Here is a 19,174-nt window from a genome sequence, read left to right on the forward strand (position 1 = left end):
GGCACAGGTGGAAGAGAGAGCGCCTTTCCCTCGCGGTCTGAGGATGAGTGAAAAGGACAGGAAGAAGGTCATTTTTTAATTTTTCAGTCAGAGAGACTCGGAGCTTTAGCGCTGCCCAACTTCAGCGAGCCTGGCGTATAACCCTTTGAAGGGAGCAGGTGCCATTTCCAGGCCCGCCGCGGGCACCCAGCGGTTCTCCAGCAGCCCGGCTGGCTAGGCCCGCCGGGAGCGGGCTGTAACGGTGACCCAGGGGGTGAGTAACGGTCCCACGGGGGCAGTAACGGTAACCTGCTCCGACGGGTGCGGGGGCTGCCAGCCTCCCCTCCACAGACGCTGCCCCCCGCCGCCCCGCCCCCGCCCCTCCCTCGTATGCTCGTTCAGGGGCCGCGGAGGGGCTCGCTCTCTCCCCGCCGCCGGCCCGCGGGCGCCCCGCAACCTGCATAAGAGCGCTCGCCCGTCTTCGGCCGCGGGGGCCGCTCTCGCCTCGGCGGGCGGCGCGCCCGGGATCGAGCATGGGGCCGTGGGGCCGCGGGGGGCCAGCGGGGCTATTCAGATTCCGGGGCGGGGCGGGACTGGACGGGACGGGACGGGACGGAACGGGGCGGGGCGGGGCGAGGCGTGGGAGCCCCCGGGGTGACGCAAGGGCGGCGCCGCCGCGCGGGGACGTCGGTCGGTGCGAGCGGGATGGCGGCGGCGGCGGGCGGTGCGGCCCCGGAGCTGGAGCCGGAGCCGGAGCCGGAGCCACCGCGGCGCGGCCCGGCGGCGGCGGCGGAGGGCGAGGAGGAGGCAGCAGCGGAGGCGGAGCTGGCGGCGGAGCTGGCGGCGCGGCGCAGCGCGGAGGCGCGGCGGCTGGTGCTGTCGCCGCGGCGGCTGTCGGGCCCGCTGCCCGCCGGGCTGTCGCAGTGGTTCCCGGCGCTGGAGGTGCTGGACGTGAGCGGGACGGGGCTGGCGGAGCTGGGCGCGGAGCTGCTGGCCCTGCCGCGCCTCCACACGCTCCTGGCCAAGAACAACCGGCTGGGCGGGCCCGGCTCGCTGCCCAAGGGGCTGGGGCAGGCCTCGCTCGGCCGCTCCCTCCGCGTCCTCAACCTCAGCGGGAACCGCTTCGCCGAGGTGCCGCCCGCCCTGCTGGGGCTCCGCGGGCTGCAGAGCCTCAGCCTCGGCGGCAACCGCCTCCACGGCATCCCGCCCGACATCCAGGAGCTCCGCAGGTGAGGGCAGGGCGCCGGGCGGGACGGGCCCCCCGCGCCTCCGGGGCCGGGCCTTTGCCCGAGGGGACAAGAAAAGCCCCGGCGGCTGCCAGGCAAACCCAACCGGATTTTCTCGCCGCGAAGCGGGGCGCCGCCGGCAGTACGCCTCGTGTCTCGCTCCCGCTCGGGGAGTAATGAGTTTTGTCCAGCCTCAGATGTCTCCAAGCACTGCTGCTGATAATGTGTCTCTTCCCCTTCGTCAGGTTGAGTTACCAAAACTCAAAGCCGCTCTTCGGGCAGACAGCGGGCCTTCTGCGCTCGCAAAATGGGCGACTCATGATTTCCTAGTCCTCGGGCTGCCTTGGTGCAGGGGAGGCTCTCCTAGTGAGTGTGTGGTTGGTACGAGTGTTGACATGCAGAAGGCGCTCCATGGCTTTGCTTTAATACGGATCTCTAGGTGAGAGCAAAATAAAACCCCTGGTCTCATGCAGCTCACGGCTGCACAATGGACTGCACAGGAGAATAAAGATCTGGTTGTAGCTTATGCAAACAATAGGGCCTTTCTGCTGATACAGCTCCAGTCTCATCAGGGTGCTTGCTGGCATGGATGGGTTTTTGTTGTATTTCTCTCCACCCACCCGCCTTATGTAGAGCTGAGAGATCAGCTGACGGATCTTCTGAAGTGTAGAGCCCTAGGCTGTGCTCAGGTGCAGTGGTATGTCTGGCTCTGGGACCGATCAAACCACTGCAGGCCGATGACATAGAAACCTGCGGCTGAATCACGGCAGTTGGGAACGTTGGTGGGGTGGGAACAGATCTTAGGTAGGACTGGGTATTAACTGCCCACATTGACCTGGGATAGATACTTCTGAAGCCTGCCATCCTCCTGGGCAAGCTGGCGACTATGTTCTGACTTGTGTGTTACACCCAGGCACCTCGGTGTGTTCTGCTGGTTTCTCAAGCCTCAGACTACCCCCTGTGTGGCTCCATGCTAAGAGTTTGGGTCTGAACTTTCTTCACCCCAGCTCTTTGCCAACGGACTTGCCAGAGGCAGCCTCCCTTACACAAATTCCAGCAACCTTGACCCTAAGTAGCTGGATTCGCCCTGATGGCTCAGCAGAGCTGCATCTAGTGGAAGCACAGAATGTTGTATGTGGGGTTCTGTCTCCCACGGTCCTAGGTTGGAGGTACCAGAACTGCTTGAGTGCTGGCAGGAAATGGTTTTGTTCACTGCAGTGTAATACAGTTGGGTATGCAGCTTTTGCCCAGATGGCACAGCGTGCACCTGTTTGAGGATCTGGAGCAATGCTGGGTTAAGCTAAGTTTGAGAGATGCTATGAGGCATTTCGAGTGCTAGAGAATGCCCATGCCCTTCTCAGCAGAGTTGGGCTGCGTCCTAGGTTGGGGCTGTCGTGAGGAGGAGGACCCTCAGCTTTCTCTCTGTTCAGAAGCAGTTGCTTCAGGGATAACGCAGGAAATGAGGACAGTGGCACCAACTTCATGGGAGAGAAGGCCAATGGAGGAGGGCAGTTATGTGTGGGAGATGGTCCACGTTGCCTCCATAACATGCCCAGTAGCATCCAGGATGTGTTTGGGATCTGATTGTTGCACCCACCTCTGAGGCAGAGGCTCCCTGCTGTTGCTTACATGCTCTCATCTGTGGTTGTGGTTTCTCTCTCTCTTTTTTCTTTTTCCACCACCACCCCCCCACCCCCCCAGAAGACAAACCTCAATTCTGCTTTTTGTTGCTGACCCTGGGAACGTACCAGGCTGCGTAGCACTGCACGTGGTGCCCCAGTGGGCTGTGTGCTGTGCTCCGTGCTGCACTGCTGTCAAACTACTGCTGCATGGTTATTCTGCCTTGTTCCTCTGGCCTGCCCTGAAGCAGGGCTCTGTTTGTCCTGTCCTGCAGCTTTTCTTGGGCTGGTCATGCTTGAACCCTAGAATGACAATTCTGAGAGGGCAAATGCGGACAAGGCTATTGAACTGTCTGTTTATCATTACAAAGTGATGTGTCAGGTAGAAAAACTAGACTAGACCCTGTTTGTGTCTGTTGCCCACGTAATGACTGCTAACATGTCACCATAATATAATTGAACTTTAGCTCAAGATAGCAAATCTGTGCTTCACCAGGATTGGCAGCTTCTTTACCACTATGCCATCAGTGACTCTTCTGTATCTGGGACTGCTGAAGTAACAAAAGGGAGCAGCACACTTGCTTGCCAGAGCTGGGAGAAAACAATACTTTATAATCTAATGTTCCTCCAGAGGAAATCCTGAATCTGCTCATTGGGAGCCAGATAACCGGTGACCTGACACCCTTGCCAAAAAGATAGTAACTATGTACTGGAGAGAAACTGCTGCCAGGCCCTCCTCCCGCCTGCCAACAAAAGAGGTGTCCGCAGCATGAGAGTGCATATTCTTGAAGTGAGTAAAACAAGCCTGAGCAAGGACAGAGCAGAGCCAGCTGATGTGGCAGGGCAGCACGGAGGCAGCTATTTGTTTCTGAATACTGGGACAGGAGGTGGGGCCTGGTGTAGGTGTTGGGACTTCTGTTAACCTCACAGCTCAAGCTGCAAGTGTCCATCTCGCTGTTGCTGGCAAGCCAAGACTTTGAGCCTTTTTCCATATGCAACTTTCCATAAAAGAAATTCTTCTCGTGTCTCGTGGTCTCTGAGACCACAGAGGAATGCAGGCAGCACTTTGACCAGACACATTCCTCCTGCCGGTACTAGAGTTCCTGAGGCCAGCAGTTCTCTTCTTCCTGTGACCCTGGCAGCTTCCCATTTGCTCCAGTCAGTGATTATAGAGCTGAGCAGAGTTGCAGAGATCTAGAAATACTTTTTGTGTTTTCAGGGAATGTCTGAACTCTGATGAGATTTCTTTTTTTTTTTTTTTTTTTTTTTTTTTAAATTCGTGATAACTAGGCCTCACATCTTTCCTCTGCACCCCATACAGTTTTCTGTTGTAGTTTTTGAAGGGGTAGTGTGTCAGTTTTAATGAAGGCCAGGAATACAGCAGGTAAGGAGTCTACGTGGTGGAGTTGAAAGAATAGAAAGCTGATGGGTTTGATCTGCCAAAGAAGAAGGAACATGCTGGCAACTACAAGTGCAAAGGCCCTGGAATGAGAGACGTGTGCCATGTGTTGTTACTCACTTGAAGATAATAAAGCCACAACTTTGCAGCAAGCTGGGGTCAGGCATTTTGTGCAAAAACTTTTCTTAGCATGTTCCTAGTGATTTGGCAAGTTAATGAACAGCAATAAGAACCACAGCCTGTCTTGCTGCTGTCTTGTCTTACTCCTTCCAGCTTTGGCCATCTGCCCCATCCTTGCCCACGCAAATCTTTGTGTGCAGTGCAAGATCCTGTGAAACACGTGCCTTTCGCCTGATTATCAGTTGCCTCCTAGGCTGTTGTAGAAGGGACCACCTGTAGATGTCCTGATGCTTGAAGCTTCCTTCAAATGGCTTCACAAGTGGATGATCACGATTGCTCTGGTGATGGCAGCAGGGTGATGCTGGTCATAGCATGCTGGCACCAAGGATGAATACCTTTGCTTCATGTTTTCCATTAGGGAAGCATTGTGGAAAATGCAATGCTCTTTCCTCCTAATTCCACCGTAAGTATCTATGGTGACCTGCAACAGCCTCTTAAGTTTCTGAGAAAGAAGATAAGTGTGGGCCCTGCTGAGGGCTTTTTTTAATCATGTTGAGGTTCCTTCTGCATGCCCACCACCCCAGTTACTGTCAGCTAGCAGTGTCAGTACAGTGCAAGACCTGAATTGCAGCATTGGCTGTTGCTGTGAATTTAGAGTAGAAAATGGACCAGATGGATGAGAGCAGCCCTCTTTGCATTGCTTTCCTGTTTGTTGCCAGGTAAAAGATGAGCTTAGCATAGGTAGACATAAGTGTCATCTTTTTTGTAGTTCTCACTCCAACCTTGACCTTGCTGTGTTTTCGGTGTGAGATGTTATGGTCAGTCAGTCTCTCTCAGACTCGATTCCCAGCTCCTGAACTGTGATCTGCATAGACATCCCACCACTCCTTTGGTTGTGTGTATCCTTCCTCTGCTGATCCAGCTGGGGATGCAATAAGGGGCATTGTGTATTATAGCTGGGGAGCTAGAAGTGTGGCCATCTGCTTGTGCCCGTTCTGGACAAAATTTGTTTGGCAAGTCTGGTAAAATACAGCTCTGATCTTCACTGTCCAACTGTGGCTTTTGGCTTAAGGGTGCATGGATTGCCCTAATCAGCGTGCGTGCTTGGGGAAATGTCTTGCAAGTGTCCTGTAAAGGGGAAGATTCTCAAGAGCTTAGCGAAATGCAGTCGATACCTTGAATTTCATTATGTGAATTTTGAGTTTAGTCTTACTCTTCTGGTTAATATTCTCGCGCTCAGTAGAGCACCAGGAGCAGGCGGAAAGAGCTTGGAAGAGAGCCAGGCTCTTTCCAGGCGTCTGCCGTGCATGCTCCTTTCCTTCTTGCTTGGATTCCTCTAGTAAAGGCCAGTTGTGCAAGGGCTGGGATCAAAGGCCTCAAATGCCTAACTGGATTCATCCAAGTTTTCTGTAAAGGCTTAGATGCAATGAAAACCAGAGTATTTGCTTTTATTCGTGGGTAGTATTAAGCATGTTAGACAAGCATACACTTAAGAATTGCTGTTACAGTGTGGGAAAAACGGCAAGTGAAGCTTTGATAAAGATACAGCATTAGGAAATCTGCTTGCTGCCTCCCTTTTTCTTCCCCTCTTCAAACGTTTTGCAAATAGTTTTCAGACAACCGTTTGATCTTAAATTTGCGTGTCAGCAAAGGCTATGCAGTTCTCTCAGGAATTAGCAAATTGTAGAACAGGGTTAACAGGAGTGTATTGTTGGCTGCCTTTAAATTCTTCCCTTGCATGAGCCTCAAAACTGCCCTGGAAATTTCTTGTTAAAAAGTTTATCTTAAAAAGACCTGGAGCTATTTCAGGCTCATTGTTTCTTTTTTAGATTACCTATGTAGATGCATCTGTTTGATGTCAGCTGTTAGATATTATCCAAAGAAGCATCTGTGGGGAAACAGGATGGATTGAAAATTGGAGTATCTTTTATGCCAGAAGACATTCTCTGCTTGAAACATGACTATGAAAGTGTCATGGTAATTGATAGGGTATCAAAAATACCTCTAGTGCTCGGAGTGGGCTCTTCTTACTTACTGAGTGTTTTGGAGCTTCTTGATTTGTTTTGTGCTGTATGATGACCTGGAAACCTCAAGGACATACTCAAGCAAGAATGTACAGTCTCTCGGCACGTTAAACTTTGCTGCCACCACCTGAATCAATTCATAGTTGTTTGAGCATTTCCCCACTCCCTTCCCGTATGTAAAAGGACTTACACAGCCACCCTACAGCCCAGTGGTGTGAAATCTTCCACTAGAGAGGAGCGACACACGATGGGCTTGGCGTGCCGGCTGCTGCTTGGCAGCAATTAGTACTGGCTGTGCTGAGCGAGGGGCCTGCTGGATATAAGGCTGAAAGGGACTCTGGCCTTTTATTAGTGTATTTGTAAACATTGCTAAAAGGCAGGAGAGAAAGTGTCAGCCCCCATTAGTTACTCTGTCAAATGGGTTTTTTTCAGTTTTTGTTGAGATGGATTTTGTTAGTGTTTGTTCCCTCTTGAAATTCGTTCAGCCAGATCCTGTGTCGCAGGTTGGAAGTACATCATTTATTCTAACTTCAAAAATAGGAACTGAGCTTATGTTCATTGAGGGTGGTTGCTCTCTGGCTTTTCTAAGTTCCTGGACTGACTTTTGAAAGTACAGAAAAATTCTAGTTCTCCCTCTGTGTACACAGCGATGCACGAGACCTTAGCTGGCTGGTCCAACTGACTATGCAGATTAATGATTGTCAGAAAAACTGGGCCTTAGTGTGAAAGGTTAGGTAGAAGTATTCACTAAGCTCACTCCCGTCTCTGTTATGGTCCTCCCGTGAAAAACTACGGTAAACGTTGTGGATTGCCTCGTTAGAGGGGCTCGTTTGTGAGGAGGGCAGAGCTCAGCAGTGCTCTTGCTCGTCTTACGGAGCAGCAAACTGTCCCCCAAGTAGGACAGCTTGAGAGCCAGCATTGCCTTGGCCGCGAGGTACGGGCTTAGTACGACACGAAAATCAGGCCAGGAGTACATGAGCTAGGAACGAACTGTGGCCCCAGTGGTGTGGTCAGTGCTCACTACAAAAGCGTTGTGTCTCTTGAAAATCCTTGCCTGTGTCGTGACTAGCTTTGCTCAAACAATTCTAGATGCTTTAATTTCATGCAGAAATTACTGTTATTAATTTCTCCATCTTGCTCAGCCAAGACTAGGCTAGATCCTTCTTTCTAGCAAATTGTATTTTGGGGGACGGGAGTTATAGATTTCTTTTGCCTACTGAGCAGTGTTTCAGTGGAAGCTATAAGAATATCTTTGCTGCATTTACAGTAAGTTTCTTTATAGTTTCAAAACCTCCTTCCTGTGCTTTTTTAATAAATTTACCATCTAATTAATATCTTAAGTTGATGTTGGAAAGACTGGGCCCAGTGAGTTGTTAGTCTACTGACCTCAGAAAGGTGATTCAGAAGATAGGTAAAAAGAAAACAATTTTTAAAAAGCCCTTTGTTGCCACTGAAGGAGTTAAAAAGAAAACAATTTTTAAGCAGCCCTTTGTTGCCACTGAAGGAGTTATCTTATTTAGTGGATTTTTAGTTAGAGACAGTTTGTAGTCTGGTGCTGGGGCTTTATGTCCTAGCTAGTATAACTGAGTGTTCTCATTACACAGACTTTACAAAGAATGGATTTGAAAGCTGTAAGTAGTTTGTAGGCAGTGTTTTTGCACGCTTAGTTTGTGCAGTAAGCTGCTCTTGAAACTTACACATTTCATGCCTTGAAATGAATTTCAAAAACATTTTTTACTATATGTTTTGCACCCCTCTTCCCCTTCCCTGGTAGTATGTGTTTTTACACAATGTGGCTTTACGGGCATTATTGTTTTCAAACACAGAGGATGAAGAGTTAATTATTCACTTGTGCTAGGAAGTGGAAACTTGTACACATCTAAACCTTGTTTAAACATTGAAATCCACATTACTAGAATTCCCTTGCCCAACAGTTTTCAGTGTGGACTCCAGCAATGGCATGGAGTTAAAATATGTCTAGGAATTGTATGGTCAGCAGTTAAGTCCCTAATGAGAGCCAAGCAACCTAAATCCACCTTGGGAAACAGTGCAGGTTGAAGGAGGAATTTTGGTTAAAACTTAGGGCTTTGTTAGGGGATCAAAATTTAATTAAAAATAATCTTTCCTTGACAGGGTCTCTGCACAGCAACCTTCCTCCCACCCCCACTCTTCACCTACAGGTTGTCTGTGGAAGAGAGGATACTTTTGAATAGTGGGGTTTTGGTGGTGGGTTTTTTTCTGTGTACTTTCTTGCGTGTTCAGAATAACCTCCAAATTTGCTGTCCCACTTGATCTCTCAGCTGAAGCAAGTATAGTTACTTCCTTTCGTATAGTCAAATTCAGTTTAAATCTAAGGCTTAGAAATGGCTTGATTCTGTGCCCACTTTGTCAAATCTCAGGTATTTAGCTTTCCGCTGACGTACTCCAAAAAGGTAAGCAAATCCAGGGGAAGTTAAGCTCCGTGAGCGTCTCCTCATGTGTTGCAGTGGTTTTGTTGTTCTGTTCTTTGCTGATGGGCAGGTGGACCTCTATGCTGCGTTAGTGGTTTCTGTAGCCCAAGCAGATGCTGTCATTGGATCTTTGGGGTTCAAGTTTCTTGCAAGAACTGAGCGAAATAGTCTCTTTCTACTGCTCTTCTGCTCCATTCCAGGGGAGGCCTCAGGGAGGAGCTTCTCTCATGCTCCATGCATGCTGTGGCACAGTTGCAGGGTTTAGACCTCTGGGTTGAACACCATGTCCTTTGGGTGGTTTGGTCGTCTGTTCCTTTGCCAGCTGTTTCCATAGCCTCTCTGAGGTGCTGCGGTGAGATGAAGGTGTCTCCTGTTCCAAGAAGGTTATAAGCTGTTCTTAAAGAAAGGCCGGCGGAGCCTGGATGACTTCTCCTTTCTGACCTGTGGGGAATGCTTGGTAGATCAGAGGGGGCCATGTACACCGTAGTTGGGCAGCTAACCTGAGTATGTACTGGAGATACTGAACCAGCATGAGTACCGCAGACACCTGCAGACAGGACCGTGGGATCCACCTGTTTCAGGCATGGGAAAAAGTGTTGTCTAGACCGTGATTAGTAATGATGTCTCTTCCCAGCTGGAAGTACCCAAACTGAACCTGCCTTTGCTCTTCTTCCAGACAAGGTCTGAGGACAGGGGAGGGAAGCTATTTGGCTCTGTGAAATGGGGAATTGAAGCTATTATGTTGAAGAGAAGTGCTTGCCAATTATTTGTCCTCGAAGGGCAGAGACGCACAGAAAATACTGGATACTCCACCTGGCAGAAGGGTTCTAGTGCCTCTCTTTGTTCCTGTCTGCCATCCACTGAGTTTTCACAGGACGTCCAGCAAATTATTCTTCTTATTTAGGCCCAAATTGCAGTTAAGTCCAGCTAATGTTTTTGGTAGCTTTGGGCTCCATGACTTCAGTATACTGAAATCAGTCTACGCAAGAAATGGCATGCATGTACTTGTGTGACTTAGATGCACTCTGTGCTGTTGCAGCTGTGGTGTTGTCAGTATCAAAGCGGGACTGGCTGCCTCTGACTCCAGCTGAAAGGCTCCAGTTAGTCACCGAGGAGTCAAATGATACCGTAAAGAGTGACTAGCGCTTGTGCAGGGCCAGGATTTTCAGGGAGAGCCACTGCTCTCTTGCTTTGCTCCTGCTGAAACTGTGAACTTCCACTGGCTGCAGCAGGAGCTGTGTCAGTGCTGCAGACCCTGTGTGCGCAGGCTGCTCTTCGCTGGAAGTAGGAGCAGGAGCTTTGCATGTGGGGTTGGTGTTGGAATACATAGTTGTCTGGTGCCTACCTACAGATGTAATGGTGACTGCAGGAGGCTGGAGGTAAATCTCAACATTATCTGTTGTGAAACAGCAGCTCTGTTTTAATTTTGATATGCAACTCAGCCTTTTTTTCCCCCTCAGCAAATTCTCTCATACATAGTTATCTGTAAGTTTTCTTTAAGAAATGCAGGAGATGTGAAGACCTAGTATTAAATGAAACTGGAAATGACCTTAATAAAATAATGCAGTGTTTTCTCTTCTCTTTTTCAGTTTAGAATTTCTATACCTTGGAGGGAATTTCATTACTTCAATTCCACCTGAATTAGCAAACCTGCCTTCTCTAAGCTATCTAGTTCTGTGTGACAACAAGATCCAGAGCATTCCACCTCAGCTGGCACAGTGAGTATTTACTGTCATCAGCCACCAGCTGTAATTAACTCTTTGAAATTTTTCTTCTGCATGTGTGGATAAAAGCACCTGGGAGCACCTATTTGTCCTTCAGTTCGTTAATGTGACTAGACTTGAACAAGATGATCCTTAGCATGGTGCGCTGCAGGCAATCCATGAATATATGATATGGAAATATCAATCAAAGGGTTATGGAAAAAAAAAAAAGTCACCAAGTATACACTTTAAGGTGAATAAATAGATTTGTACAGGGAGCCCTGAGAAGTACCTGGGCAACTCAGAAAAGATAAACTGCCACGCTACTATATTCTTAGTGATGAATGCTTGGTCTGTTTTGTCTTTCACCCAAAGCCTTTTTGTGTGTGCTTTTGTGTTGTACCATCCCCTGTGTTCCCTTGGCATTTCTTACTCTAGGATCTCAGAATGTTTTAGTGTTCGTTAAATCCTACAGCACAGCTCTAGAGGATAAGTTACTGCTTTATCTGTTTCATAATGGGGGAAAGAGGAGACTGCAAACTCTGTATGGGTAGCCTAAGATGGGAGGTGAAGAATTTAATGTGTAGCTGTAACCCCAAAAGTAATTGAATGGCAACACGGAGTTTTCTGAGTTGGAATTTGATGGTGTAGCAGAATTATTTTTGATGTACAATGTCCAGTTCTCTTGTAACTTGTACTGGTTTGAGAACATCCCTGGGCACTGTGCTGGAGCATTGCTTTGTGCTTCCTGAGAGAGAACACCTCCTCCAAAAGCCAAAAAACTGCTTGTCACCCGTGCCAATGCTAGCCTGGCCCGACCTTGCTTAGCTTTTGAGATCTGGTAGTATCACAGCGCAAGGTGATGCAGCCGCAAGCAATGAAAACATGGGGTTTTCCAGGGTTGGCTGCCTACCAGCAGTCATCTTTAATGCATGAGCGAAAGCAGGTGACTTATTCAAAGTATTGCATGGAACTGTTCTTGATGCATGCAGTAGGTACAAGGAGACATTATCTCCCCTGAAAGCACTCCGTTTGTACACTTTCGTTCTGTGCTACCTCTTCTGGGGGGTCTGTGTGGGGAATACCGAGAGGGACAGCAGCATATTTAAGACGGTGTTTCTTTAACAGGCATTCCGGAGCTGAGCTAATTTTTCTAGGGCATTGTGTGTGCTGGAGTAACAGCAGCTCTTTTAGCATGAATTTATGCTTTGAAAGGAAGAAAAGCCAAAGGAAAAGAAATTGGTGGGAGAGGAGAGAGTAATCAGGTCTGTGTGTAATGCAGTTGTGGAATGCATTTGCTTGCACATCTTGACTGGGTTTCCATCTCCATCCTCAGGCTGCATTCCCTGCGTTCCCTTAGCCTGCACAATAACCTGCTGACTTACCTTCCTCGAGAGATCCTTAACCTGGTTCACCTGGAAGAGCTGAGCTTGCGTGGGAACCCACTGGTGGTTCGGTTTGTCCGTGACCTGACCTACAATCCCCCAAGCCTTCAGGAACTGGCTGGACGCACAATTAAAACTCGCAATGTTCCCTATGCTCGCAGCGATCTCCCGGAGAATCTTGTCCGGTATCTGAGCTTGGCCAGCAACTGTCCCAATCCTAAATGTGGGGGTAAGTTCTCCTTACCTGCTCTGCTTCCTGCTTTTACCTCAGGGGTTTTCTTTCCCTCTGACTTGCCATGACTTTAGTAGCTCAGTCAGGTTAGATGTGGTGTTGCATCCAAATTCTAGCTGTATTTCATTGGCTCCAGGTCTCCTGCAAACTTGTCTTTGAGAAACCTTGTTCACTTAGAAAGGATGTTCAAAGTTGTAGTGCTGGTTTACTGTATTTGCATGGGAACGTGAGGCAGTGTTTCTGTCAGAGTCTTTGCAGCTCATCCCAGCACTCCACTATGCTTTCATGGTCTGAAGTTTCCGATCCGTCTGCCCAGAAATAGCTCAGACTAAGTAATGGACAGGAGAACTTTTGCAAGCACTCTTGCTGAACAGCAAGCTTCACTTCTGGATGGAAAAGAGCAGGGAGGCTGTAGTGCTCGGCAGTTACCAAGAGCAACTTGTTTAGCTCTTGCTTGGGACTACTAGCATGTAGTTCCTGGAAGGAGAGGAATTCATAGAAAAGCCTGGAATGCTTGGGCTTAATTTGGCTTAATGCTTAATCTTTAGCCAGAGTAAATGATCTGTGCGTTCGGCCTTTAGAAGATTAAGGAAAAAAAAATCATTAATTAGTATCTACCCTGCAGTCATAATGCAGTCACTTATCTTATCTCCTTACAGGACAATATCAAAGCATGCTCTGTAAGCAAAGATGGAAGGGCCGGAACTTGTGTTGGAAGGGAAAGAAATGTTTCCTTCTTTCAGTTTTGCACAGATTGGATAACAGTGGATTGGTTTTGCTCCTTTTCACTTTTCCGTATGAACTAGCACAGTACTGCAAGTGTTGCTCTAACACTGCAGGAGAAAAGCATACTCCAGACCAGCTAGGACTTAAAACACTGCTGGAAACTTCTGAAAATGTCAGTGTCTAAAATCACTTGCTGTGACAGGAAGAGAACATAATTGTGTGTTACAGCAACACTGTTGCCATGGAAAGTAGCATCCAAACTCAGCACGCTGACTTCACTCAAGCAGAAGAAAAGTAGAGCTATGAAGGTCTATTTGTGAACGCATTTTTGCTAGCTGGTAGAAGAGGTTTTACAAGTTTGAAAATAGACTGGATGAATTAATTTGACATTTAGGAAGCTTGCAAATTCCCAGCCTGAGATTTCTCCCTAATGGTTAGAAGAAATTCCCGAATTCTTTGGAAGTAGCTGCCTTGTGTCTTTTCATGTAGTGTGCCGTTCTGAATCACCTACCAAATACAGTTTTACAGGATTATTTTTTTTTTACTAAGAAAAGAAATTTCACATTTCCATAGGTGTCCCAGTCCCTTCTCTTCCTCCAGTATCCCTTGTGCTTCTACGTCCAGTGTGGTGTCAATTAAATCCTAATTTGAGGCATTTGCACCAGCCGCAACGACCTTGCAGAGTTTACAGATTACTCCGCACGGGGTCTCATATGTGGTTACTGTTCCCTCTGCCCTTACAGGTGTCTACTTTGACAGCTGCGTCAGACAAATCAAGTTCGTTGACTTCTGTGGGAAGTATCGCCTCCCGCTGATGCACTACCTGTGCTCCCCAGAGTGCTCCTCTCCCTGCAGCTCTGCCTCCCAGAGCTCTACTTCCCAGAGCGAGTCTGACTCTGAGGACGAAGCCAGCGTCGCTGCGCGCAGGATGCAGAAAGTCCTTCTGGGATAACAGGGAGCGAGAGGGGAAGATGGGAAGGAAAACGTATTTGAAAAGCAATAACGGAACAGCGAAGCATGAGCCTCTGGCCTGAAGGGCTCACGAGAAACTGTCCTCAAGTCCATGTAAGGGCCAGGACATCTTAGCAAGCCTAGACTTGCTTGGTGCAGTGCTACTTAGGAGAACTAACTCAGTGGCATACTGCCTGTGGGGTGCCTGGGGTTGTTAGAAACATCTCCTGTCTGGTAGACACCCCACCTCCCTCGTACAGGCTGGGGAGGGGGATTTGTTCTCACTGGCGGATTGAGAAGGATTTTAATATATGACACTTCACTGGACTTCAGTCATCCTGCAGAGCAAAGGAGACTGTCCAGATCTTTTAACACTGTGGTAAACCAGAAACAGGCTAATGATGCCATGTGAGTGTGTATGGACCCCAATGTTTTAGATAGCGTTTTGATTCTTTGCTGTCTCCTTTGATTTCAGTTACAGATTTTACACCCATCCGCTAAAAATGGGAGTTGGGTTTTTTTTTGTTCAGGAGTAGATTTTTCCAAACTCTGGTTACTCTTCCTTTGCCTAGAGGCGTAGGGTCTCTGTGCTGTTACAGCCATCATAGAACTGAGCCACCTTTTTTCTCCCTTGTTATACCAAGCTGCTCTTAGTGTTTCCTCCTAACTGTATTCATTGTTTTTCTTTCCATTACACCTGCAGTGTTGCTGTCTTTATGGTGCCTTCAGAAAACAGACGAGTTGTTCTGTTGAGACTTGGTATTACTTCAGACTTGTGGCCGTACATGCCTGTGCAAGGGACCAGATGTGGTGCTCTGTATCATGTTTTTGAGTCTCAGCTTACTGGAGCAAATCTGCTTTTATATCTGTGAATTGCAGGAAAGGTCTTGATTGACTTTTCTTGTTTCTAAACAACTATGTCCCCCTGTTGCTGCTAACTCTGCTATGCTTGTTGGGACAGAGTTACTTTCCATCTTTAAGGTCATCTGCTTAAAGTAGGCAGCAGCTTAATGAATTGGAAGTACTGAGAGAAGTGTCATGGAGAATGGGCTTTTTTCTTATTTTTAGCGTGAGAGGAGAAGCTGGTAGGGAGGCTAAGGCACGTTGTCTGAGCATCTTGCACGAGGTGGTTTTGAAACCTCTTCCTTATTTATTTGTTTGCATAATAACTTTGGCAGTCTGTTGGATTGTTCAAATAACACATTCAGTTATCTTAAACTATGTTTAAAGGAAAACTGCAGAAAATAGCTCAGAATTTTTAAGTATCAAGAAATAGCTTATAAAAATTAATATTATGACTTGACAGGTATCTATAAATCTACTTTATGGGGCTGTTGTGTGTGTTGCTCAGTGAGAGCTGCCCCTTTATTAATATTTCATGGCAGACAGTCCGTTTGATGCGGTTTCAGATAGAGCAAATCCAACTGTACCTTCGAATGCACGAGCAGAGCAAATACATTGTGTTAAGAAACTAAATGAACAAGAAAAACTTTTCTTAACCCCCTTTGGCCCTATGGGGGAAAATTAAAAACCTGTGCTCCTCTCCTGCATTCAGAAAATGCATGTACCTAGTTGAACATCTTACAGCAGCTCTGTGTTAATGGTCCTGTTTAATTATATTTGACACTTTATATATTAAAGCACTTTGATAATTCTACTCTTTGTAACTAGCTTTAGTGATTTTTTTTTTTTTTTTTTTTAATTAGACTACGATTTAATGTGACCTGAAGAACAAGGTCTATGAAACTTTGTACGTTCCAGTCTGTCTTGGTGTGCAGGTTGAACTTCTTGCCTTGCATTTCCTTGACAGCACTGCTCATTTCCCCAGTTTCCTTTGGAGAGAACTGGAATTTGAAAGAAATGAACTGGTTGTAAAATAGCACCCCGTGCGTTATTAATCATTGCAACTTAGTCTGAAGATTCCCCACATGCACAGATCCACAAGGAACTAAACTGCACATGCTCTCTGCCTTTCCAAATAATTTTTTTGAAGTATATTTTTAAGACACAGTAAGGTGTATGTGCAAAGCAACTGGATGTCACTTTAGCAAGTTCTGTGAGGTTTGCTTGGGAAGAAGAACCTACAGATTTTGAGAGAAACCGACTGCATGCTGTTAGATTGGGATCAGTGAGTGGCCTGTGTCTTGTTCTTCATCTTCTCTTTCAGATGCTTCTTCCTGTCCCAAGTGAATATCATCATACCAATGCTGAAGGACAGTAAACTGATTGCAGAGCCACAATTTTAAATTGGCTGCTAGTATAACAGTAGTGAGCAACTGAGTGATCTAGAGCTTGGCTCTTCTGCTAGTGAAAGTGAGCCACACAAGTTGAGATCTCAAGATCTTTTGAGCTCAGGGCCATGAGGTACCACCTTCCTTTTTTTTCTTTAGCAGCAGGTGTCTTGAAATCATGTACTTTTTCGCTTCACGAAGTTAGATTTCACCACGGTTCCTGTTTGCACAGTAGCACCTCTGTGTGTGACGGGTTACTACCAGTGGTGGCTGGTTCTAATTTAGCTTGATCCTTCACTGCATTTTCTTTCCTAACTGAACAGGCATCCCATTTCTGCCCCAATTCTAATAGGGCTAATAGGCTAATCTTTTTTTCACAGCTTCTTCACTGTAGCCAGGTCAAAACTTGACAGTTTATGCAGTTGATATCTCTATGCATTTTTAGACTTGATAAAATGTCTTGTCTCTTTAAAAATTTATATATATTCCCAAATATAGCTACCAATTTTTCTTTTTGCTGCTGGGCTTTAAAGTGCAATTCAAGTAAGTCAGAATTTAAAACAATCAAGGACTTGTAAGAAAAACAAATGGTGGGTTGGTTGTGGTTTTGTTTTTTTTTCCTCCGGAGGTGGATTTGAGATGACTAGGGATGCAGGTTTGTACTGTAGTGCCTAATGTACTGAGTGGGAGTCAAGTTTTTCCAGCAATTGTTAGCCCCCAAAGCCTGGAAAATGTACTGGGCAATAAAATAGGTAAGACAAAACTTAAAGATACACTGCTGGATGGTTCCTACCATCCCCTTCTCAGGGGCCCTGAGAAGCAGACAGTGGTTTTGCCAGCATTATAGCGCTCTGTCAGTTTTAAAGAGTGGATTTCAGTTCTTACAGATGCGTCTCTGAGTTAAGTCTTCAGTCAGTGTTTTGGTATCAGTCCCCTTGTTGCTGCAGCAGCCCAGCACGTCCAGCTCTTGAAACTCTTCTTAAGCCGAGACACAAGTACGTGAAGCAAAGTTGCTCATTCCTTCTTCCCCGCGGGGTCCGGGGCCCTGCCTGCATTCATCCTCTGCCCCGCCATCTCTCTGCCAAGGGGAGCTGCTGGTGCGTTTCTGAATGCAGGTACTTAATGTGAACAGTGGGGTCATGTTAAAAAAGAAGCAAAATATCAATTTGACTGGAAGCAACTTACACAGTTGCCAATTCTTTTATGTTTTTCTTTAATAAGAAGTGAGACTTGAGGAAGTCAGTAGTGAATATTTAAACATACTCTGAAGTGGCCAGATGCAGTTTTTCATGGGCTTCTGTCCTGGTCATTTTAAGTCTTTGAAATCTTGTGTTGAATTATAATGGGAGTGGGGGGGAGGGAGGGGAGAACCAGCTCCTTTTTGTTCCTTACTCTTGTTGGCAATAATGAATGGAAGGAACTTAATCCAATGAAAGTAATGAAACTTAATCCCTGCAATGTGTCTTTGTTACCCAGTTGAAAGAACTATTTTAATGCATCTTATTCACACCATGCCCTCCCTCCCCAACTGAAGATACTTCAAATAGACTACTTCAGAATGCACACTAATACAGCAGTAACTCTATCTTGGAAACCTTTCTATTGATTATTTCATTTGCCTGCCTGACTAGAGGATTGATCTTTTACTGACCTGAACATTAAGGGTAGAAAGGGTTCTCGTCCAACCCTCTTGTTGAATTTTTATCATGAGCATTTGTTTTAGGAAGTCTTAAAGTGCCTTATGTTTTTAAAAGTGTATTTTGCTAGAAATGTATGAATGTAGAATATCTCTAACAGTATTTCATTATGAGCTGTAAAACAAATTGCAAACACTAAACCAAAAATGTTATTTCTACAGTTGTCCGTCCATTATTTGCTGGCATCTCGATTCTGGTATTACTGCAGGCAGAATTGTAAACATTAAAAATGGGGCTATACGTGGTTGGGGAACAGATGAGATTTGACCTGTGCTGTGTAAAACCAAGAGTAGGTGAGACTTCCAAAGGGACTGCTGAAACTCTTGACGTTTGGGGCCCACTTGTGACAGACCAGAGAGTGTTACAGACCAGACCCTGTTTTATTTCTGGTATAGTGTTGCAGAAATTTGCTCCATAGTTTAAAGGTAGAAATAACTCACGGGCAAGATAAATACACGAACGAGAGAAGGCAGTGTCATGGTGAGTTTTCCAGCAATATGAAACAACAGTTCTAAACTTCTTGAACTGTTTCCCACTCAATACGCTAACCCTGAAACCTGTAAATGACTTTTTGAATATTAATTTTCTGATCATGTTAACTGGGTAATGTGTTCCCATTTCTTGTGTAATCCCATGTTTCCTCCTACATCCTGAAGAGTTCTTGTGATCTATTGCCAAAATGTTTCAGATCCTGCCGTGCAATTACCAGTTGTCAGTGCAGAAATGTGGTGTATTGGAAAATGGGAAAGCGGGAAACAAGAATTACTTGATTTTAATTTCAGCAAGAACTATTTCAGAGGTGGTTCAACTTCATATGTAATGAAAAACCTCTCAAATTATGCAGCAGCCCCATTTCAAATAACATAAAATACCGAGGAATGCAGTGACCTTGCCTGTAATAACCAGGCTGAGAATATTCTTGCCTCTTCTTGTTAACTAATTTAAAGATACCCTTTTCTGTGCCTTCTTAATACCTTTCTTATATTTGGAAACAAAATCATGGAAGTGCTGGTTCAAAGGAACCTCTGGTGGTCTCTAGTCCAACCTCTTCATCTAAGCAGGACTATTGCCAGCAGTAGTTCAGGTCGCTGTGGGTTTGTCTAGCTGACTCTTAGAAACCTCCAAGGATGAAGAGTCCACAATCTCTCTGCCTCTGGTGCTATAATCTCCTCCTAGTGCAGAAGCCTCTCCAAATGTCCGTCTTCCTGACATTAGTTGCCCATCTTCTAATCTCAAGGAGCAAATCTTGGCTCTCAAACTTTCTTCTCTGCTTTTAACACTAATGCAATGAAGACAGTGTAAATGAAACATGAGTTACGTAGATGCCTGAAGCAGATGCTCAGGATGTCAAATTGACATTTTAGGCTCATGCAGAATTGCACAGATCTAAAAGGTAGCATTATGTCGATGCTTTGGAAGTGCTTTTCATAAA

At 46.4% G+C, this 19,174-nt stretch overlaps 1 protein-coding gene across 1 annotated transcript; it reads left to right on the forward strand.

Annotated features, from left to right (window-relative positions):
* The first annotated feature begins 684 nt into the window (after nt 1-684).
* Nucleotides 685-17,900, forward strand: LRRC58 (leucine rich repeat containing 58). The gene is made up of 4 exons (XM_076348530.1): nt 685-1,208; nt 10,407-10,535; nt 11,857-12,134; nt 13,607-17,900. Exons 1-4 carry the CDS (start codon nt 685-687, stop codon nt 13,813-13,815), a joined length of 1,140 nt encoding a protein of 379 aa, XP_076204645.1. The 3' UTR covers nt 13,816-17,900.
* The last annotated feature ends 1,274 nt before the right edge of the window (nt 17,901-19,174 follow it).

This window comes from Aptenodytes patagonicus, chromosome 1 (genome assembly GCF_965638725.1).
Source record: "Aptenodytes patagonicus chromosome 1, bAptPat1.pri.cur, whole genome shotgun sequence".
Taxonomy (NCBI): domain Eukaryota; kingdom Metazoa; phylum Chordata; class Aves; order Sphenisciformes; family Spheniscidae; genus Aptenodytes; species Aptenodytes patagonicus.

Excerpts from the sequence above, each read along its gene's own strand:
- LRRC58 (XM_076348530.1), top strand. The coding sequence starts at position 685 with ATGGCGGCGGCGGCGGGCGGTGCGGCCCCGGAGCTGGAGCCGGAGCCG. Across the intron at positions 1,209-10,406 it reads GACATCCAGGAGCTCCGCAG|TTTAGAATTTCTATACCTTG; the intron begins GTGAGGGCAGGG and ends TCTCTTTTTCAG. Across the intron at positions 12,135-13,606 it reads TCCCAATCCTAAATGTGGGG|GTGTCTACTTTGACAGCTGC; the intron begins GTAAGTTCTCCT and ends CTGCCCTTACAG.